The sequence below is a fragment of the Chiloscyllium plagiosum genome, chromosome 1 (assembly GCF_004010195.1).
Source record: "Chiloscyllium plagiosum isolate BGI_BamShark_2017 chromosome 1, ASM401019v2, whole genome shotgun sequence".
NCBI classification, from domain to species: domain Eukaryota; kingdom Metazoa; phylum Chordata; class Chondrichthyes; order Orectolobiformes; family Hemiscylliidae; genus Chiloscyllium; species Chiloscyllium plagiosum.
The window spans coordinates 29,726,322-29,749,856 of NC_057710.1; the positions used below are offsets into that span (position 1 = coordinate 29,726,322).

General features: G+C 39.9%; 1 protein-coding gene across 5 annotated transcripts in view; it reads left to right on the forward strand.

Annotated features, from left to right (window-relative positions):
* Positions 1 to 23,535, forward strand: part of nsd2 (nuclear receptor binding SET domain protein 2) — a 149,018-nt gene that overhangs the window by 81,601 nt on the left and 43,882 nt on the right. For all 5 annotated transcript variants that reach the window (XM_043711508.1, XM_043711417.1, XM_043711768.1 and 2 more), the window contains exons 8-13: positions 7,724 to 7,845; positions 10,732 to 10,834; positions 12,172 to 12,296; positions 15,393 to 15,530; positions 17,122 to 17,245; positions 20,483 to 20,683. In XM_043711508.1, the coding sequence (XP_043567443.1) occupies positions 7,724 to 7,845; positions 10,732 to 10,834; positions 12,172 to 12,296; positions 15,393 to 15,530; positions 17,122 to 17,245; positions 20,483 to 20,683 (813 nt within the window). The remainder of the gene's footprint in view (positions 1 to 7,723; positions 7,846 to 10,731; positions 10,835 to 12,171; positions 12,297 to 15,392; positions 15,531 to 17,121; positions 17,246 to 20,482; positions 20,684 to 23,535) is intronic.

Below are 23,535 nucleotides of genomic sequence, written 5' to 3' on the forward strand. Positions count from 1 at the left end.
TACACCTCCAATTTTGGTGTCATCTGCAAACTTACTAACTGTACCTCTTATGCTCGCATCCAAATCATTTATGTAGAGGGCCCAGCACTGATCCTTGTGGCACTCCACTGGTCACAGGCCTCCAGTCTGAAAAACAACCCTCCACTACCACCCTCTGTCTTCTACCTTTGAGCCAGTTCTGTACCCAAATGGCTAGTTCTCCCTGTATTCCATGAGATCTAACCTTGCTAATCAGTCTCCCATGGGGAACCTTGTCGAACGCCTTACGGTGAAGAATTACTCATCTGAATTTTCATTGTGGCATCCTCTTCATTGTCGTGGAGATAGGCTCTTTATTCAATTAAGAGTGATAAGTGCACTTGCACCCTGACTGGAATGATTGATAATTAACTGAGGGGCCACTTCCGTTAAAATGTCAGCTCACCATTGGAGTTGAGGAAGAGAAGGGAGTTGCAGGAGCTTTGGTGAGAGGGGGTGAGGAATGTGGCAGATGGAAAATCCCTCTACATGCCACGCTAATAGTTGTGTTTTCCCTCCGAAACTTATCATTAGCAGACAGTTAAGGTCTGTAAGCCTGCCCTCAGGATTGTATCCTGGTCTGTCACTGAGTGCCCATCTCAAGACAGCTTTTATCACAAGACTGCACAAGAATCACAGTGACTGCCCATTTCCATCAATATGGCTCACCTGATGACCCTGAAACTCATGCCAAACCGCTAAGGGTTAGTAATGTTTTGCAGAAGAAGAATACATTAGATTCCTCTCTACTATTTGTATCACTGATGTATAGAAGGCAATTGCATTCATCAAATCTTACTTTTCTTCGACGAAGCTCAGTTACAATGAAATGCTAGTTTCTGGGTACCTTTTTTTTTAAAACTTTTCCTCTTAACCACTGATGTGTTGTGATATTCTATTTTACTCTGAATAGTCTAATTCACAACTGAGCTTTTCAAAGTAAAATTGAGACCTCTAAAAACTAGTGACTCCACTAGAAAACAAATAAGCATTCACTTGCCTTAATGTGAACAAGTCACAAACAATTTGATTCAATTGCTCAAAACCAGTCAAGAACAGGTAAGTGATATCATCTGACTTGGTCTGCTCTCCTATATTTTGTTTTTCACTTGTGGGGTGTGGACATCGCTGGCTGGCCAACATTTATTGCCCATTCCTAATTATCCTTGAAAAGGTGGTGGTGAGCTGCCGCCTTGGATTGCTGCAGTCTGTGTGCTGCAGGTTGACCCACCATGCCCTGAGGGATAGCATTCCAGGATTTTGACGCAGCGATGGTGAAGGAACAGCAGTATACTTCCAGAGTAGGATGATGAGTGGCTTGGAGGAAAACTTGCAGGTGGTTGTGTTCCCTTGTATCTGCTGCCCTTGTCATTCTAGATGGAAGTGATTGTAAGTTTGGAACATGCTGTCGAAGGATCTTTGGTGAATTTCTGCAGTGCATATTGTAAGTACATACTGCTATTACCGAGTGTCAGTGGTGGAGGGAGTGAATGTATTGCTAGGCAGGCTGCTTTGTCTTGGATGGTATTGAGCTTTTTGAGTGTTGTTGGAGCCACACCCATCCAAGCAAGTGGATAGTATTTCATCACACTCCTGACTTGTGCCGTGTAGATGGTGGACAGGCTTTGGGAAGTCAAGAGATGTATTTACTCGCCGTAGTATTCCTAGCCTCTGACCTGCTGTTGGAGCCATTCTGTTCATGTGCTGAGTCCACTTGAGTTTCTTTTGGAGATGAATGTTTCAGTGCATGAAGCCTTTTATTCTCTTGCCTTCTCTCTCTCTCATCCTGGTTTGCAGTTGCACACACAACTGCTTTCCTTCCTATATTTGCTCTGGGACAAATTGCTCTTAACTTGAATAATAGTCACTTCAGAGAATCAGAATTAGCTTTTGTTGTCATATACTCAATGAGTACAGTAAAAAGTTTATACATCGCCTGTTACAGCCCAACTTAGTTACAAATGTACCTAGGTACAGCTTGTTTAGTTACAAATTTTAAACAATGGAGAAATAAAATGTCCAGCATCGCAAAAATAAACTTTGAGAACAATAGGCCAAGCTGGCAACTAGTTTCCAGTCCACACTGGACTCTGGCTCCAGAACATTCTGGGCTTTACCTTGAGCATAATGGGGCTTCAGACCACTAGACTGGGCCATGGACCTCATGCCAGGAGGTCACTGTAGCAGGCCATTTGGGGGGGTGCTGACAAGCCATGCTGCGAGGCTGCTGCGTCAGGTCGGGAGGTCACATCACCAGGAGTCTGTGATGAGAGGAGGCAGCTGCGCCAGGGCTGGAAGTCCATGCCAGAGGCCACAAATTGACGGAGGAACCATAACATTTGCAGGAAAAGAATTGGACAAAGAAACTATGGTACCAGCCAATGTATCCTAAGTTGAGCTCAATGTTCCTGGTTTGGGACGATAGCTCCCAGGAAAGAATAATTTCCAAAAAGTGACCCATTGCATGTAAATATAGATTAGTTCACAGTTTTGCTTTTGCTGGTATTTTCAGGTTTTCCCCTTTTAAAGAAGGGAGGTAGGAAACTATCGGCCAATTAGGTTTGCATTTGTTATGGTGAAGATGTTCAAGTTCATTGTTTAAATATATGTTAAATGCATACTTAGAAAAACTCAACGTAATCGGGAAGAGTCCGTATGATTTTGCAAATGGAAATCATGTTAACCACGATTAACTTTTGAAGGATTAATGTGCGTTGAGGATAGAGGAGCCTGTAGCCATATTGCACTTGCATATTCAGAAGTCATTTGAGAAGGTACCATATCAAAGGACAATAAGAGCCATGTGTAGGGTATAATGTATTCGTATGGATAAATAATTGGCTGACTGGCAGGAAACAAAGAATTGGTAAATGGTTCTATGTATGGCAGGATTTTGTCTTATCGTTTTGTGGGATGTGGGTGTCACTGGCTGGCCAGCATTTATTACCTATCCCTAGTTGCCTTTGGGAAGATGGCAGTCCACCTCCTGCGGGTTGACCCACAATGCCATTAGGGAGGGAATTCCATGAATTTAACCCAGTGACAGTGAAGGAACGGTGATATATTTCCAAGTCAGGATGATGAGTGATGATGGAGGGCAAGTTGAAGGTGGTATATCTGCTGCTCTTGTCCTTCCAGGTTGGAATGGTTGTGGGTTTGGAAGGTATTGTCTGAGGATCTTTGGGGAATTTGTGCAGTGCATCTTGTAGGCAGTACACAAGACACACTGCTGCTACTGAGCATCAGTGGTGGAGGGAGTGGATGCTTGTGTGTGTGGCACCAATAAAGTGGGGTGCTTTGTCCTGCTTCTTGAGTGTTGTTGGAGCTGCCCTTCTAGTCGGGTGGCAAGTATACCATCACGATCCTGACGTGTGCCTTGTAGATGCATCTGATCTGTGGAGTCAGGGGGTGAGTTACTCATCACAGTATTCCTAGCCTCAGACCTGCTCTTGGAACCACTGTGTTTACGTGATGAGTCCAGTTGAGTTTCTAGTCAACTATCATCTCCAGAATGTGTTTTTTTTTGTGATAGTAACACCATCAAATGTTAAAAGGTGGTGGTTAAGTTGTCTTATATTGGTGGTGTTCATAGCCTGGTATTGGTTGGTGCAAGTGTTACCCCAAGCCTGGGTATTGTCCAGATCTTGTTGCATTTGAATATGGACTGCTTCAGTATCTGAGGACTCACCAAATGGTACTGAATGTTGTGCAATCATTGGCAAACATCCCCACTTCTGGCCTTTTGATGGGAACGTCGTTGAATTCGCAGAAGATGGTTGAGCCTAGGACACTGTCCTGAGGAACTCCTGCAGACATGTCCTGGAGGTGAAATAACTGACCTCCAACAACCACGACCATCTTTCCCTGTGTCAGGTGTGATTCCAACCATCGGAGAGTTTGCCTCCAATACCCATTGATTTCAGTTTTTCCAGGGCTTCTTAATGCCACACTTGGTTGAATACAACCTTAATGTCAAGGACTGTTACTCTCAGCCTACCTCTGGAATTCAGCTCTTTTGTTTATGTTTGAACCAAGGCTGTAATGAGGCCAAGAGCTGAGTGGCTCTGGCAGAACGCAAATCAAGTACAACACCTGCCCATCTCCAACTTCCCTCACTTCCATCCAGGGCTCCAAACAGTCCTTCCAAGTGAGAGGTTCACCTGCATCTGGTGCTCCCGATTGTGGTCTTCTCTACATCATTGAGACCCAATGGTAGACTAGGTGACTGTTTGGCCAAGCTTCTTCACCAGGCCTGAAATGGCCAGCCTGACCTCCCGGGTCACCGCTCACTTCAATCCCACTTCTGCTTTGACATCATAATCCTCAGCCTCCTCCATTAGCGTGGTGCATCAGACAGCAAATTGGAGGAGCAACACTTTCTCTTCCAACTGAGCAGCTGACAGTCTGGAGGATTTACATTGAGTACTTCAGTTTCAAATAACTTACCCACCAATTCACCGGCTCCCTTTCCAGCCATGCCTTCTCCTTTCCATTCCACCTACTGAGCCTTCTTTCCCGCTACCAAGCAGATTCATCCCTTCCATTAACCAACCAGGTTCACCTATCACCACCTCACCATTCTGCTACTCTCTCCAGCTATCCCTCCCTGTCTACCCCCACATCTGCTCAGGTGTTTCCCAGAACATGGAGAAGCTAGGGCCCCTTGCTGAAATATTATCATTAATAGCCACAGCTGGTGCCATTACTTAAGAAAGGTTATAGCTCCCCCTATCCCCACTTCTGGGCATGAGGAGTTATATCCAGATCAGATCAGGTAAGGATGGCTGTTTGCTTCTGTGAAGAATGTTTGTGAACCAGATGGATTTTTTTTCCAACAATGGATTCATACTCTTAATTCTAGAATTTTTTAAAAAATCAAATTCCACCATCAGCCACAGAAGAATTTGAACTTGGGTTCGCAGAACCTTATCTCGTTCTCTGGATTAATAGTACAGTAGTAATACCACTAGGCCACGACCTCCCCCAACTGGGGGATCTGCCAAGCCATGAGGTTGCAGACTGTGATGGAGAACAGTTCTGCTACTGTTAATGAACCACATTGCTTCATGGCTGCTCATTCTTGATTATGTTTGTAGGTCTGTTTGAAGCCTGTCCCATTTAGCACATGATAGTGCCACATGATACTATGGAGGTTATTCTCAACATGAAGGATACAACAATTGGAGTCGCGCAGTGGTTAGGCCCTTTTTTTTTGTTTTACAATTTGGGTGAGGGAGTGAAGGCTTGGTAGACAACATCAAGGTAAGTGAAATAGTATATTGTGAAGAAGACATTAGGAAGTAGCAGATAGATATAGATAGGTTGAGTGAACTAGCAATAATCTGGCAGATGGAATGTAATATGGGAAAATGTAACTTGAATTTGGTAAGAAAAATGAGAAAGCATGTAGACCAAATGCAGAATTCTAAGGTGCACAGGAATTTCGGTGTTCTGGTGTGAGAGTCACAAAGTTGGTCTGTAGATGTAGCATGTAATCTCGGAAGCTGTTAGAAATTGAACATAAAAGTATAAATATTATAATTTATAATTTATAAATATTATAAATAAATAAATATTATAATATAGGACTTTGGTGAAACAACGTTTCAGCAGTTTTGACTTCCTTATGTGCAGAAAGACGTAAACCGCTTTGAAGGTGATTCAGAAGCAGTCATATGTTAGTGGAGTTGGACACTCCTGCCAGAGATTTTCTGCTTTGCCTGTTCGTTTTGGTTTTGTTTTCTCTTGCTTTTCCTCCCTTCCCTCTGCCTTTGACACCTGTTTCCAGCCCCCAGCACATGGTCGGCCGCCTGGAGCAGGGATGCCAGCAATGAGCAGCCAAGCGTGGAGTGTGGTGGCAGCCAGCGGTCAGACCACATGGAGGCCTTCTGGGCTGGGCTGCTGTGGCGAGCCCTTGGAGAGAGACTGTGATGGTTTTCTTTTTAACTTGCTTCTTGTTTTTCTGACCTGTGGTACAGTGTACTGCTGTAATGTAACTTCTATTTTCTTCAACTCTCTTCTGTAACTAAGGCTTATGCCTGGGTACTCTGTACTCTACTGTGTGTTGGTGACATTGTGACATTGTCACTCATCTTGTAACTGAAGAAGCTAGACCTAGGACCCTTTATCCCCAAGATGGCGCTGTAAGTGGTGACTTATCAACTTTTCACTGTACTCATTAGAGTACATGTGACAGGAAAACTAATTCAAATTCAAGGAAGTTTACTTGATTGGTACCTGGCTTGTCTTATAACAGTGGGTTGGACTACCTAAACCTGTTTCTATTTGAGTTTGAATGAGTGACAGATGATTTGATTGAAGCATATGACATCATGAATGCTCTTTACAAGGTAGACATGCAAAAACACTTTGCCACACTATTGTTAAAATGTCAAAGTCCTATGAAATTTTTTTTAAAAAGATGTTCAGATGGACTGCACTTAGTTTTTTAGCATGAACATTGGGGCTGCAATGTGTGACGACACCGGCTTTAAGAGGTGTATTTTGTCTTGTTTTCTTTATGTGGAGACACTGAGACAGCGATGAAGAGTGGTCTGTTCCAAGTCACTCAACTAAGCAGCTTGAGATTTTCTTTGAAGAAGTTGGAACAATAGAATTAGCATGAAGGAGTGGGGTCAAGCTCCCACAGATTTTTTTATTTTAACTTTCAATAGCTGATGGAGTTTGAAAGTTATCCTTCATGTCTCCCTGCAAAATGCTTATGTTCTCTCTCTCTACAGAATTTTCTTTTGATGTTCTTTCCTCCTGTACTGGAGAAACATTGCATGTGAGACCATCTGTTTTACTCTATTTGTTTCTGCCGAGAGTGTGTTAATGGGATGCTACTATTTTGGAATTGTTGATGTTTTAGTCATTAAATAATCTATTAATTTAAGTTTTCCAATATGGTTAAGTTATTTCAATTTTTTTCTTTACTTTTAACTGTAATATAAAAGTGTGTTTTGTTTCAAGCCAGGTAGTGTGATCTTTGAATTACATCTGGAACCAAACGCCATACACTTGCCTTTAAAAATTAAAAAAAGTTGGCGTTTAGGCTATCTTAATATATTTTGAGAGGGTTTGGTCGAGTCCATAACAAATACCACTGGATCTCTGAAGTCAGATTGCTATTCATGGGAGTCAAAATGCAGATCTGTTATAATTGGAAGTTGTTACATTTAAAGGTCATTGATGTGTGGCAGGTTAGGATCATGCCCAAAATCAAATACTTAGCCATCCTATTTCAGTAGCTTGCTCATTAAATCTGTTTCACATGAGGAAATAGTTTACGTCCTCCTCAGTGCATCCCAAAGTACTGCACAATCAATTATTGCACTTAATTGTACAAATAAAGCAGCAACTCATTTATGTTGAGGCAAGGGGACACAAACAGCAAGATGATTTGAACTTTAAAACAGTTACCAGTGCAAAGCATTAAAATGGTCTAACAAGATGGGGAAATGATGATCAGGACATCAAGTGAACTTTGCTGTTTCATTAATAGCATGGAGTATTTTTAAGTTTGCCTGAATAATTGGACAGGCCATCCAGTTTAATACCTTATCCAAAAAGATGGCAGCTCTGACATTGGCAAGTCATACTACAAGTTATACTGAAGTGTGAATTGGTGATTGAACCCTTCGCTTTCACTTAGGATAAGGTTGGTACCTAAGTGATTGTTAACTGTTCTTTGTTTCCTTTACAGTTAGCTCAGAATCAACTAGGCAAAGAAGACTATCAAGGAAAATAATAGATTACAGGGAGGACTCTCCAGACCGAATTGGCACCAGCAAGAGATTGAAGCGAAACTACTACATAGATGACAAGGTTCTGTTGTTTACACTTCACCTGCAAAATTTCTTGTGCAGAATGTGCATTTGCTCAGTCCATTTTAGGAAAGTGAAGGATTATAAATAAATCTGGAGTAATGCAGATGTTGCTGTGCTAGTTTAGTTGCTCGACATGCTCAGATCAGACTTGCCAACCTGCTGAGTTGAAGCAAATCGCAAGGTGTCTGAAAAGTAATTAATAAGGATCTCTCTTGGAAAATGCAACAGAAGAGCCCAACAGCCAATCCTTGTTAATCTGGTATATGGGTATAATATGGTGAATTGAACACTTGTTTTTTCTTGCTCTGCATGGTAAATAGAATTAGCTTTATTATTACATTGATAGACATTGAAACTAAGCTCATAGACTCCAAAACTCAAAGCAGCACAGACTAAGGGCATGGGTTTAGGGTGAGGGCAAAAGATTTGAAAAAGACCGAAGGGGCAACCTTTTGAGCTGTGGGTGATACCTGTATGGAAAGAGCTGCCAGGAGGAAGTTGTACAATTGAAACATTTAAAAGGCATCATGATGGGTATATGAATAGGAAGTGTTTAGAGGGATGTCTGGTCCACATGGATGAGTTGGACCAAAGGATCTGTTTGCTTGCTGTAGATCTCTGTGACTGGAGTAATAAAATCATAATCACTCCAGTCTGATTAAATCTGTGACGTGGAGTGCTGGTGTTGGACTGGGAAGGATAAAGTCAGAAATCATGGGACACCAGTTTATAGTCCAACAGGTTTATTTGAAATCACAAGCTTTTGGAGCGTAGCCCCTTTATTAGGTGAAGTGAGAGGGAAACAGACAGAAGTTTTGGGCAGAGAGATCAAAAGATCAGACAAATGGTGTGGGTGGAGTGTCAAATAATAAGTTACTTGCTGTTTTAGGGTTAAAATTCCCTCCTGTGTGCATGTATTTTTGCTGAAGTGTTGCATTCCTCACATACTTCATTTCATTGAGCCCAAAATTCAACTGGAAAATGTTTGCTAACAACAGAAGCAACTTTACCAATTCTTTTTATTGTCTTAATCAGCCACCAAAATGCTATTATTACTCCCAAGAACCATGTTTTTTATTTAGAACACTACTTTTCTCTGAATAACTCATGCCTTCCATAAGATCCAGACCTGCAAAGCATAGACATTGCTCTCAGGTCAGAGGTTTTCCTGCATAACTTGTACTCCTGAACAAATTAGAACTTGACTTTGATGAAACTGGTTGAGAATTACTTTTTTTTCCTTAGCCTCTTTCCTGAAATAACATGAGCGGGTGTTCACTGAAATTTTGTGTAACTTGCAGTAACATTCAAAAAGCTGTTCTTTCATTCGAGGTTTGTCTTGATTTCCGATGTGTAATTGATGTTTGACCCCAGCAATCGAAAACTGGAGCTTTCACTCTTCTCTGTAGCCTTTAGATTAGATTAGATTAGATTACAGTGTGGAAACAGGCCCTTCGGCCCAACAAGTCCACACCGACCCGCCGAAGCGAAACCCACACGGGAAGAACGTGCAAACTCCACACAGTCAGTCGCCTGAGGCGGGAATTGAACCCGGGTCTCTGGCGCTGTGAGGCAGCAGTGCTAACCACTGTGCCACCGTGCCGCCCCAAGATTTTAGATTTTTCAAACCAGAGTTCAGTGTTGCTTAGTTGGTACTGCCTGATCTACCTTGGTTTCTTTTTTTGGGTGTCGTCCACCTATGTGAATCAACTTCTCAAAAATTATCCCCACAACATAAAACTAAGCTTCCATTTATTGCTAACCTTGTGTTCAGAAATCAGCAAGGTAGATTGTGAAAATCAAAATAAATTGAATGTAGTCATGTGAGGGGAAGCTGTGCTTATTTTTCTGCAATTTTCTGACTTTTATTGCATCAGCAATACTGATGCTTGTGGCAGGTTTTGTTTTGTTAAAGTTGATTCCTAAAATACAAACAAGCTCTGAATGCATTTCCGTTCTAAATTATAAATTAGTGCTAATTTTTTCCTCCCTTATCCCAGTTCACAGCATTTAATGCAGCCTCTCAAATGTATGCCTTTGCCATCACTGTTTGTATTGTTCCTGAGTAACTTCGAAGAAGCATGTATAGATAGTTGATCCAAAATTACCTTTAGCTTTGTATCACTTTTGTTTCTACAAATTTTGGTGCTGTTAAGGCCTTTTCTTTTACTGGCACATTTTTCAGAGGTCCACCTAACTAAGAGAACACTCTGCCTTTCCTTGAATTTGCATGATACTTTCTCTGAATTGTTAGCCAACACAAGCATGCCAAACAAGAAAATGACGTGCCAAAAATATCTTGAGTATCTTTTCATAGGAAGCAAAGAGGTCAATCAGATTTAATGGTCATTCAAGTCTTTAAATTTGGATGCCAGTGCTCAATAATTGTGCTGTTTGCTTTGGTAAACTGAAATGAAGTGAAGTGGCTGGGGAACTCTTGCTAGATCATTTTGTTTGAGAGCCAGTTCCTCAGTTCTCGCGTTTGCATCTATATCTGAATGCTGGAAACGATATTAACATGGACCACCTGAATGATTTATGCAGTAGAATTTTTATGTTAATATCAGAATATTCTGCGTTCAACTTGCTGCTTTCAAAGATTGTAGTAGGTCTTGTGTACTTGCTAACACTTTTTTTCTCATGTACACCATATTCTTATTATCCATGGGGAATAGGGACATGGTCTTCTCACTGCTCCCACATAACATGAACAACTACTTGATCAGACCAGACAAGTCCATGAGAAAGCAAAATGGTAGGCTTGAGGGCCAACCCTATGAGTACGCAGATCCACAGATAATGAATTAGCAGATGGCAAGATATGTATTAAAATGTTCTCCTTTGATGCACAAATATTTAAGTGGTTTTTATCTTTTATGGACAGTATGAGTTAAACGATGCTGACCAGGCAGAGGGATGTGGAGGTGATGGTGTTGAAACTGGAGAAACATCTTGTGTTACTAATGCATCCCGAAACAGCCAGTCAGGTAACGATTTAACTCTCAATTTAATTCTGTTAGGACTCTTTTGATGACTCTTTTGTTCAACAAGGTTCTCCTTGGGAGACTGGTTAGCAAGGTTAAATATCATGGAATACAGGGGGAACTAGCCATTTGGATACAGAACTGGCTCAAAGGTAGAAGACAGAGGGTGGTAGAGGAGGGCTGTTTTTCAGATTGGAGGCCTGTGACCAGTGGTGTGTCACAAGGATTGGTGCTGGGTCGACTGCTTGTTATCATTTATATAAATGATTTGAATGCGAACATAAGAGGGATAGATAGCAAGTCTGCAGATGACACCAAAACTGGGGGTGCAGTGGATAGCGAAGAAGATTACCTCCGATTACAACGAGGTCTTGTTCAGATGAGCCAGTGGACTGAGGAGTGGCAGATGGAGTTTAATTTAGATAAATGCGAGGTGCTGCATTTTGGGAAAGCAAATCTTGCAGGCTTTATACACTTAATAGTAAGGTCCGAGGGAGTGTTGCTGAACCAAGAGACCTTGGAGTGCAGGTTCATAGCTCCTTGCAAATAGAGTCACAGGTTGATAGGAAAGTGGAGAAAGCCATTTGGTATGCTTTCCTTTATTGGTCAGAGAATTAGAAAATTGAGTACAGGAGTTGGGAAGTCATGATGCAGCTGTACAGGACATTGGTTAGGCCACTGTTGGAATATTGCGTGCAATTCTGGTCTCCTTCCTTTCGGACGGATGTCGTGAAACTTGAAAGGGTTCAGAAAGGATTTGCAAGGATGTTGCCAGAATTGGAGGATTTGAGCTAGAGGGCGAGTCTGAACAGGTCAGGGCTGTTTTCCTTGGAGTGACGGAGGCTAAGGGGTGACCTTTATGAAGGTTTATTAAATTATATGGGGCATGGATAGGATAAATAGGCGAAGTCTTTACCCTGGGGTGGAGGATTCCAGAACTAAAGGGCATAGATTTAGGGTGAGGGGGAAAAGATATAAAAGACACCTCGGAGGAAACTTTTTCATGCAGAGATTGGTGCGTGTGTGGAATGGGCTGCCAGAGGAAGTGGTGGACGCTAGAATAATTGCAACATTTAAAAAGCATAAAAATGGGTTTATGAATAGGAAAGGTTTAAAGGAATATAGTATGGGTGCTGGCAGGTGAGACGCGATTGGGTTGGGAGATCTGGTCGGCATGGATGAGTTGAATCGAAGGGTCTGTTTCTGTGTTGTACATCCCTATGATTCTATTTTAATATGCATTTCAATTGATACTCTGAAATGTGAAGTTGCACTTGCAAAATGTTTTCTTTTTTTCAATAAGCCATTGTATCAAATGTTGTTTTCATGCACCTTTTCAGATATAAGCAAACTCTCTGATGCATGTAAACCACTGAAAAAGCGAAGTAGAGCATCAACAGCAGAAACTCTGATACCAGCTGTCAGCAAGAATCCATCTCCTTTAACTGTATTTCCAGAAAATGAGGTAATTTCAAAAGGGACACAGTGACTGAACTGATTTCATAATGCATTCATAACAAAGAAGAATGAATTTGAGGGTACAAGGATTGAAACTGTGGAGATAGGACTGTACAGTATTTACCAGCAGTCAGGCCTTGTGAAGGTTCTATTCAATTACTGAGAAGTATCAGTTTGCTTTGATATGGTACTAGCCGAATGAATTGCCGCTGTACAGTTCCACATATTATTATTATTAATGAGGCAGATCATGAAAGGCTTTAGCAGTTTTCCGGTCTCTTATTTTCCCAAAACTACTTTTGTCGTCTGATCTTCTATTTCCTTTGTATTTATTGCATTCACAATTGTGTTGGCATTTAAAGGCAAAACAGGATTGACAAATTGGCAGAAATTTCAGGCTTCTGGAAGGGAATCAAGACCTGTGGGGAATAAGTAAAAGGAAGATATTTGGCAAAATTGTGACTAAAGTTCAGATTATTCTGAAACTACTTTTTTTTTTAACGAAAGCTTAAACCACCTTTTGAGTGAAAGGGGGAAGAACGTGTCAAGATGTCAGATGCTATTGATGAACTTCAAGCAATTCATACATGAAAGCGCAAGCAAAGGAACTTTGCATTTCCATTAAAAATGGAATACAGCGCTTGATTCAGTTTGTAGGAGGATGCAGTGCTAAAGCTATTAACTTATATAAGAACGTAGTTGGCCCCAGTTGAAATTTTGTATTTGGTGTTCTGGCCACCTGTAAATGATCTATAAACTTCATGCCACATTAGATGGTTGCATGAAAAGTGAGAAGTGTTAAAGGTCATGGGGAGTAACTCTTTAAGTAAATAGAGTCAGAGATGTACAGCATGGAAACAGACCCTTTGGTCCAACTCGTACATGCTGACCAGATATCCTAATATAATCTGTACCCATTTGCTAGCACTTGCCCCATATCCCTCTCAACCCTTCCTATTCACATACCCAATCCGATGCCTTGTAATTGTAACAGCTTCCACCACTTCCTCGGGCAGCTCATTCCATACGCGCACCACCCTCTGCGTAAAAAAGTTGCCCGTTAGGTCTCTTTTATATCTTCCTCTCTCACCCTAATCTATGCCCTCTTCTTCTGGACTCCACCCACCCCAGGGTGATGAACTTGTCTATTTACCCTATCCATGTCCCTCATGATTTTATAACCCTCTATAAGGTCACCCCTCCGCTTCCAGTGCTCCAGGGAATACAGCCCTAGCCTATTCAGCCTCTCCCTATAGCTCAAATCCTCCAAGCCTGACAACACCCTTGTAACTTCTTTCTGAACCCTTTCAGGTCTCTCAACATGTTTCCGATAGGAAGGAGACCAGAGTTTCCAATAGGAAGGAGACCACAATATTCTAAAAGTGGCCTAACCAATGTCCTGCGCAGCCTCAACATGACCTCCCAACTCCAGTACTAAATCCTCTGACCAATAAAGGAAAGCATTAGCAAACGTCATATTCGCTATCCTATCTACCTGCAACTCCACTTTCAAGGAACTATGAATCTGCTCTCCAAGGTCTCTTTGTTCAGCAACACTCCCCACGACCTTATAAGTGCACAAATCCTGCTCTGATTTGCCTTTTCAAAATGCAGCACTTTGCATTTATCTGAATTAAACTCCATCTGCCACTCCTCAGCCCATTCGCCTATATGATTCCTGTTGTAATCCGAGGTAACCTTCTTCGCTGTCCACTGCACTTCCAATTTTGGTGTTATCTGCAACTTTACTAACTATGCCTCCTCCAAATCATTTATATAAATAACAAAAAGCTGTGGACATAGCACCGATCCTTGTGGCATACCACTAGTCACAGGCCTCCAGTCTAAAATGCAACCCTCCACCTCTATCTCTTACCTTCAAGGCAATTCTGAAGGGTGAAGAAATGTGTTATTGGTATTTCATTCCAAGAATATGGGCTTTGCTGGCTAGATATACATTTATTGCGTTTGATCGTGAACTGCTGCAAATATGTTCAGCTCTCTTTTTTTCTGCTGTAACAAACTATCAGACCTCATTATGACTGCTTTTTGCATAACATGTCAACTCAGGGAAAAAAAAATTCAAAACTTAAATCCCAAAAATGGGGAAATGTAGTAAATGCTTCCATGCATTATCCAAAGTTTATTTTTTAATTGACAAATAATTAAATTCCTATTAGTTGCTAAGTTGAATCCATTTTATTTTCTTTTACATTGCTTGTTTTAGTCCATATTTAAAATAGCATATTTGAAAGTACATTTTTTTGGCAAAGCTCTGCTTTAAAGTGTCTGTTTAGTTGAGATGGTTTTATTGCTGCAAGTATTTAAAAGTCTATTATTATTAATAATATACTTATTTTGCAAGTGCAAAATATTATTACTAGCTGAACAGCTTTGATATCTTCTGTCACTAGTTTAGTCGTGAAGGGATGTTTGCAATAAAATAGAATTTGATTTTGTAAGGTTTGGAATTCATGTGGGACCCATAAGACCATTCCATGTCACAAGTGTACTTGAGCCTCTAACAACTTGGCTACTTTGCTTCATAAATGTTTCAGTTGTTTAATTTTACTTGCTATCTAATCACCAGGACCTGCTTTGGACAGCTGACTGCCTTAATTTGCACATAGAACTCAATTTGTGTTCCCATACACTGTACCTGACTAGATGTTCAAATGGCTGACCTGCTAGGAGATTGTTAATAACTTTCCAAAACGAGATGTTGTGAAAAAGCTACAGGTTTCTGTTGAGGAAAATGTGCTCAGTCACTAGTTTCAAGCTCAATCCTGTTGCGGACTGCATTTATTCTTTGTCAGCAGTATTTTATGTTGTTAGCACTTATTTTCTTTTGTGCTGCCTATTTATCTGCTGAATTAAGTAGTTTTTAATCTTTCATGCTTGTGTACTGAAACTTTGAAAATGCATTGCAATTGCTGATGTGTAAATTCCCCAAAAATAGCATGAGTGCTCAGCTGGTCATCTGGTATCGTTCTTGTAGCCTTGTAATGAACGGTAATTGTAGTTGATGAATCTCACTTTAAGTAACTACATCATAATGGTTAATTAAATTAAAATATAATTATGTTTTACTCCTCGTGTTCAGACATCATTTGATGGACAGCTGGAGTCAGCAGATGAAAGTGCAGATGAAACTCCAACAGAGGCTTCATCTGTATCATCCAAAAAATCCCAAGGAGAGCGAGGAGGCAATGGTACAGCTAAGAAAGAAGGAGTTTGTCAGGTGAGACGAACTTCAAGTATGCATACAGTACAAAGAAATAGAGCTGTTCGGTCACGTGATCAATTTATTTCATGAGCAAGAAAGAAAATCTAAAATCATGAGTACTGCAGATGTGACTGCATTCCATCTGTCTTTCTGACTTGTGATAAAAACTATTGATCGCTGGATATTTTTCTTATGTGCTTGACTTATGAATAAAGAAACTGGCTCACTATTTGTGTGCGTTTTAATTTTTTTTATATTTAGATAGTGAAATGGGTACCTTCACTCACGTGATGATCTAATATCTGAGGAGTTTGAAGATACTTCACAGTGTGGTTCTTTCAGAGCTAAAGTCAATCCTGACACTTTCTCTATGTTCATCTATAGTTGGTGGTGGCTTATCAAGTTAATAACATTAATGTGGATTGAACACAGCACTACTTGTTAATGGCTTAAAGGTGCATTTTCTCCCACACAAAATTGCAAATGAAGAGTGTAAACCAAGTCATTTGAACCATGGAGCAGAAACTATCTAAAGTTCTGGACTTCATTGTTAAGAAACATCTCTCACAAGTAATAGCCGCTGTATTGACTGGTTTATGCACATTGCACTGAATGATATCACGAGGAATCCACGTCAAGTTATCATTGCATATTTTCCAAATGTTACTTGTCATTTGCACTTTAAGACAGAACTATTCTGTTTGTTTGGGGGTTAACCTTGCCCGTGTCAAGAATTTTAATGTGCCTCCTTTTTCTGAAGTGGATCTTTGAAGAGAATCACCTATGGTATGTGGAGGGTAATTAACTGTAATGTAAAGTGGTTTACTTCCCTTTTAGAGTGTACTGAATTCATGTACCAGCTCATATAAATTAATCTCCACATAGAAAATTTTTTAGACTTTTGCATAATCGTTTAGGCAAGTTTGGGGCTCATCATTAGCTTTGGATGTATGAATTTGTTAAGCTTGTATGACACATATTTAATGTTTGTGGGACATTATTGTAAAAACAACTATGTGAATTAACATCAAATTATCATCACTTATTAACATCAATAAGTTTCTTAGCTATTTGAAAAATGAGAGGGCAATGGATTCCTTGTTGGTCTCCTTGCTTATCCTCTTCTGCCTTGTCTTCTCTTGTTGAAAAGAACTGAAGATTGCCACGTGGGGTTACTGTATAAGGGCACGGGAAGGGGGCGGTGGTGTGGTTCTGGCTGAGTCTCTTAAAGGGACAGGCGTCCCTAGTGATTTTCCTGTTGATATGCTGACCTCTCCCAAGGTATGTGGAGGACTTCAAATCTTCATTTGAAGAATGAGGAATACTGCACCTAAAGGTGAGCAACTGTCTTCTTGGTCTATCTAATTTTTAAAAAAACTTAAGTGATTCTGCAGCTGAGATACAATAGTGAGAAAGTGATCTTTTCATTTCTCAGTGACATTCATGTCTTTTCTATGTCAACATTTGAATAATTTAGGAACAGTATACACGCTTCAGTCAAAACTAACTTGCGAAATTTAAGGCTTTGTATTTCCAAAAAAAAAAAGATTCTGGACTGTTTGCTTTTTTTCCACAGACTGATGCATGACTTTTCTTCTGTTTATAGATGTGTGAAAACTCTGGTGAACTGCTCCTTTGTGAAGGACAGTGTTGTGGGACATTCCACTTGGCTTGTCTTGGGCTGTCTAAGTTACCTCAAGGCAAATTTATGTGCAGAGAATGCACATCAGGTAACATATATTTTTATTTCTGTGAATTGTGAAGTTGACAGCACCATTCTGTTTGGATTTTCAACTTAAATCTATGTACTTCAAGTCAAATAACTTGTGAAGTGTGCCTCAGATTTAAAGCAATCGCATTGTAAAATATTCAACTAGCTTTACTTAAAAATAAAATTAGTAAACCGGTTGACAGTCCTGAGCTGTTGTATTTTTCCGTCTTCTAAATGCACTTTGTTTGAATTCTCTACATGCATTGATTGTTCAAAATGTTTCCTTACTGCATAATTGCCACCTCAATTCCGTTCTTCAGTAATACACACTTCACTGCCAAATCTGCTTTGCCAAAATAATGTTTATTTCAACACAATCTGTTTACTTTAGAAAGGAAATAGTTCAGTAATCACAGCAAACAAAATAAGGTAACAAGATGATGTGACCGTTGAATGATTTGTCGAGCTAGGTAGTATTTTACCATTAAATGACTCCAGAGTTTGAACATTATTTCATTGTCATGCATTATTTGTTGTATTAAATTTAACTGCAGTCTTGCTTTTTTACCTTCATACTTGAGTTAGTGAATAAAAGTTTCTGTTTCCGTTATGCCACATCTTTTTCTACACCTGCTCTACCTTTGAATATATTTTACAAACTTCTGTAAGGTCACTCCTCAGCCTCCAAAGCTCTTGGGGGGAAATAAAGCTTGAGCCTATTCAGCCTCTCCATATAACTGAAACCCTCTAGTCCCAAAAACATCCTTGTAACTGTTTTCTGCATCCTCTCAAGTTTAACAACATTCTTTCTATAGCAGAGCAACCAGAATTATATGCAGCATTCCAAAAGTGGCTTCACCAATGTCCTATACACCTGCACCATAATGTACCAACTGCAAAATCAGTTTTCTGACCAACGAAGGCAAGCATGCTAACAGCTTCACAACCCTATCTATGACGCAATTTTCAAAGAACTATGAACCTGCACCCCTAGGTGTCTCTGTTCAGCAACACTCCCTGGGGCCCTACTGGATTAGGTGAATAGTCAAGGTCTTTTCCTCAGGGTAGGGGAGTCAGGGCATAGAGGGGTGAGAGGGGAAAGGTTTAAAAAAGGACCTGAGGGGTAGCCTTTTCTGTCATGAGGGTGGTACGTCTAAGCAATGAGCTACCAGAGGAAGTGGTGGAAGATATAATTACAACATTTAGAAGGCATCTGGATGGGTACATGAATAGTAATGATTTGGAGGGATATATGTCAAATGCTGGCAAATGGCACAAGGACAGATTGGGATATCTGCTTGGCATAGATAAGTTAAATCAAAGGGTCTGTTTCCATGCTGTATAAATCTGTGATTCTATTTGTAAGTCATTGACTTATTTTTCACTTGTTTGGTGTTTGGAACACCAGATGAGGACAAGCAAGCGCAAAATATGTAAATGTAATATTTGTAAAGGTCAAATGAATTTTTCACATGTTTAACAAATCATTTGTGTCCTGCATGTGGAACATTCAAAAAGATTCAAGTTTTTAGCTGTGATTCTTTATTGTCCACTGTTTAAGCTGTTTTATTTCAGATTTTCTTCAAGTCTAGGCTTTTAAAGTTTCTGTGTCTGTAGGGGTACGGGTGGAGATCTAATTCAAACATATGGAATACTGTATGGTTTGGACAGAGTGGATGTTGGAAAGATGTTTCCATTGTTAAGAGAGACTAGGACCTGAGAGCACAGCTTTAGAACAGAGATAAGGAGAAACATCTTCAGTCAGAGAGTAGTGAATCTATGGAACTCACTTCCACAGAAGGTTGTGGAGGCCAGGTTGTTGGAGATAGGTTCTTGATTGTCAAGGATATCGAGCATTACGGGGAGAAAGCAGGAGAATGGCATTGAGAAACTTATCAGCCATAATTGAATGGCAGAGCAGACTCGATGGGCTGAATGGCTGTTGAATAACCTAATTTCTGCTCCTATCTCTTATGGTCTTAAAACTGCTCACAACATTCTGAATGTGGTCTGACCAGTGTATTGTACACCGTCAGCAGTACATCCCTGCTTTTGTATTTTAGACCTCTTAAAATGAATGTTAATCTTGCATTTGCCTTCCTAACTGCCAGCTGAACCTGCATTCTAACTTTAAGAGAATCGTGAACTAGGATTCACAAGTCTTGTTTGTGGTTCAGCTTTATTGCTCATGTCTAATTACACTGGAGAAGATGGTTGGTCGCTTGATGCTGTCCGGATGCAGTTTAGGATTTTGCTGAAGGAATAGCAAGTGAGAATGATATTTAGAGTGTCTTACAGAAAAACGCAGAGGTGGCGTTTTACTACCCTTTCCCTTTTAGATGGTAGAGGTCTATTTTTTATTCAGTTGTGGGACATGGGCATTGCTGGCTGTCCAACATTTATTGACCTTCTCTAGTTGACATTGAAATTGTGCTGGTAAGCTGCAACCTCGAGCTGCTGCAGTCTGGTTGATTTAGGTTAACCCTCAATGCCTTAAGAGATGGAATTCCAGGGTTTTGACCCAGTGACAGTGAAGGAATGGTAATATACTTGCAAGTCATGATGGTGAGTGGCTTGCAGGTGGTGGTGATGGTGGTGTTCCCACATATCTGTGCCTCCCACCTGCCCCCACATTGGGAGGTGTTGATGGATTTGGAAGGTGCTATCTAAGGATCTTTGGTAAATTGCATTGATAAGTGCAGCTCCTACGTCTCTGAAGAAGCTTGAAACAATCAAGGTCAAAGCAGCCCAATTATGTCAGCCCAGCCTGCCCCATCCAATACTTGAAACTATTCACTCCTTCCGCCTCCAATGCTGCAGTGGCAGAATGTGTAATTTGCAAGATGCAACTTCTTCTACAGCATCTCCCAAACTTGCAATCTGTGTAACCTAGAAGAACAAAAATAGCAGACACATGGGGCCACCACCTGCAAGTCCACCTACAACTGCTGACATGGGACTACAATTGTTATTTCTTCATTGAAACGGAGTCAATGTTCTAGAACTTAAACACTGTGAACATACATACAGCAGGTGGCTGCAGCAGGTCAAGACTGAATGTGATAAGATGACCAAACACAGCAGTATAATACGAAAGCTGCAAAATACAATGATTTAATATATGCATCTTTTTAAAGGACTGTTAGCTTTTTTAAATTTATTGTAGTGTTTGTATTGCATGATTGAACTTGGGAAAAAAAATTAATTTTGTGACTTTGGATTATGAGTTGTGTTTTCCTTTATTTATTTTGTACAGGTGTACACTCGTGTTTTGTGTGTAAGAAGATTGGGCCTGATGTTAAACGCTGCAATGTTCCTCTGTGTGGCAAGTTCTACCATGAAGAATGTGTGAAAAAGTATCCCCCAACTGTTTTTGAAAACAAGAGACTTCGATGCCCACTGCACACTTGTATCAGCTGCCATGCCACAAACCCCTCTAACCCCAGGACAACAAAAGGTGTTGTAGATAAGTATAAATGCCTTAAGTAGCTTTGAGTATGTGTAATTAAAATTTACTTGCATAAAATATGATTTAACAGTCCTTAAATTTTATATAGGTTTTAGATGTCTCATTTTAATTGTGAATTAAAACTGATATGATATTTAAACTGATATGATATTTAAGCTGATAAGAGTTTGAGTCAAATAAATTCTTCAGTATATTTTCAAACTTATTTTTCTAATCAACAAAGTTTTTTATAGTTTTTATTTTTTTGAATTTTCCAATAACTTTTAATAGTTGATTGAATTGTTCTTAAATTTAAAAGGTATAAAATGGATGGGATGGAGTACTGGTGGCTTTCTGAAAGTAAACTGAAATCTGAGAATGCTTTAGGCATTAATACTCTGGTCATAACTATCAGTGTAGGGAAATGATTTGAAATTGAGAACTGAAGCATAAATATTTAAGTTCACTGACACATGCTGGAAGGATAAGGAATTCCATTTATGGTTTAGGAGGTAGTATTCTGATGTGGGCAACTCTGCCATTGGAGTGGATATGCCAAAAGATAACTACCATTACCTTGATTTATACCTGCAATAGAGGCAAAGCTATGGAAACTAAATATGTTGAGTTAACCTCATCAAGTGATCATTGTCTTGAAGGGTATACATAAATTATTCAGCTGCCGTTTCGTGGCATTTGCAAACAATGAAAAGATTCAGTCTTGATCTCAGAGGTGAACAGATGGTTTATATTTAAATTACCATTCTCGAGAAGTTGATTAATTATCTGGAACAAATTGTGAAGGACGCAGGCGCAATTAGCGGAAATAGGAAGAAATTGAATAGATACCTGGCAGGTGAAGTTATGAGAATTAAGTTTGTATGTTATTTCCAACTTTGCGATCATCTGAGTATATCATAATGGTCTTCTCATCCTGCAAGTTATGTTCCTCGAATTGTCTGTTTTCTTATATTTTTTGCATGTGCAAATATGCCAACTCCATCACAATTGTGATTCAGACACAAAGTAGGAGATAGTGGAGAGTAGGACAAGTATATGTGCAATTGATTAGGTTATTTTATTGAGATTTGTTCATGTGTGAATAGATGTAGCAAGATAAGAGTGTAGGGCAAAATTCCCAGAATCCAGGGACAAAATGTTTGGAAGTTCTACCACAAGTAATAGACTAGAAAGTGAGGGTGCCTACCCTGACTAATATTTTTACGTTCTTACCTAATTAATATAATGCTAGCTAGTATTTTAAAAATTTATTGGCCAAGGAGAGAAATGAGGTGAAACATGGGAGTGATTTTGTGCAGATGGAGTGCCTGGATTCAAAATCAGTTAGTGTTTCTGTGGTGCATAGAGTGGAATGTCACGAGACTTCAATGAGTATTAGAATCTCAGACTGCTCAGGGATGCAGGCAACATCACATGCAGGAAGAAATTCAATGGATACTTGACAGCTGAAGTGATGTGTATGACTGAGATTGAAAATAGGATACTTTATTTGAAACTTTGCAGTTGTCTGGGTATGTCATGGTGGTCTTTTTTTCATCCTGTATATTTGTGAGCTGAAAAATAATGATCAGTTAATCAAACACTCACCCAGAGTCCATGTAACATCAACTATGCTCACTGGAAAGGAAATGAAGCCTATCCTTGGTGTAGGACAACAGTCTTTGTGGGCCTGCTGAAGAAGCAAATCTTTTTCACAGGAAGTGTCTGTCAATGAGTTCAGTTGGTTGTGTCATATGCCAGGATTATTGCAGGGTTGCCTTAGAGAGATGAATGCTCTACAATTCATCACGTTAATATCAGGAGGTCCAGTTTCTTTACTGAACTTAAATTTAGGAATTAACCTGAGAGAGGTTTTTAGAGATTTTACAGTCTCCAGCTTAAAAAGCAAAGAAGCCAAAACTTTGTTTTTTTCAGTCACTGCTATCTATTTTGTTGTGTTCTGCAGACTGCCAATGTCTTTTCCTGGGTCCTGGAAATTTCAGTATCGAGAGAAAAGTTTCAGCCTCAAAATTGGCGATTTTCTAATCCGAGTCCCTAAAAGTCAATTGTTACCAATAGGACATGGATTGTGGTACTGTTTAAACACAGCAAACTTTTTATTAACTGGCATCTATGGGACCAGGCCTGTACTGTTTGATCGAGAGATCCATACAATCAATGTAAAAACACTGCAAATAATAGAAATGTACAAGTACAATATAAATCACTTTAATAATAGTGCAACTTTGCCTTAATTAAAACTTAATGGCAGAGAGCCTTGTCACTCAGACCCTGCACTGACTACTCTGTCATTGTAGAGAATGTGGTATTTGAGGTATATCATTTCTTTGGGTTAATCAAGATTGCTGGCTCATGAGGTGACAGTTAACACAAAGTTGATGTATAGCATATTAGGATTTCACTTCACTTCTGAAGTGGTGAATTGCTTGTGGAATTTTACATTGAGTTACTTCAAACAGTTTGTCAGGATGAAAACCACCTGGTCATTTTAAACGAGCATTTGAATTGGGTTGAGTTATCAAGCTCATTTTTTGGGTTTGATACATAGTGACTACGTTATAATACTGGAAAACCTTAGGAAGATTATTTTAATAAATTATGAAAAGGTAAATTAAATACAAATCATGTATCCTTGTTATGTTTACTTTTTGTCAAGCTCTTGTTTAGGGAAATAATGTAGAGCATGAAAGCCAAGTCACGTTTCATGTGGATATGCAATTCTGTAAATTTGTCACATCTGGGGGTGGCATGGTGGCACGGTGGCACAGTGGTTAGCACTGCTGCCTCACAGCGCCAGAGACCCGGGTTCAATTCCTGCCTCAGGCAACTGTCTGTGTGGA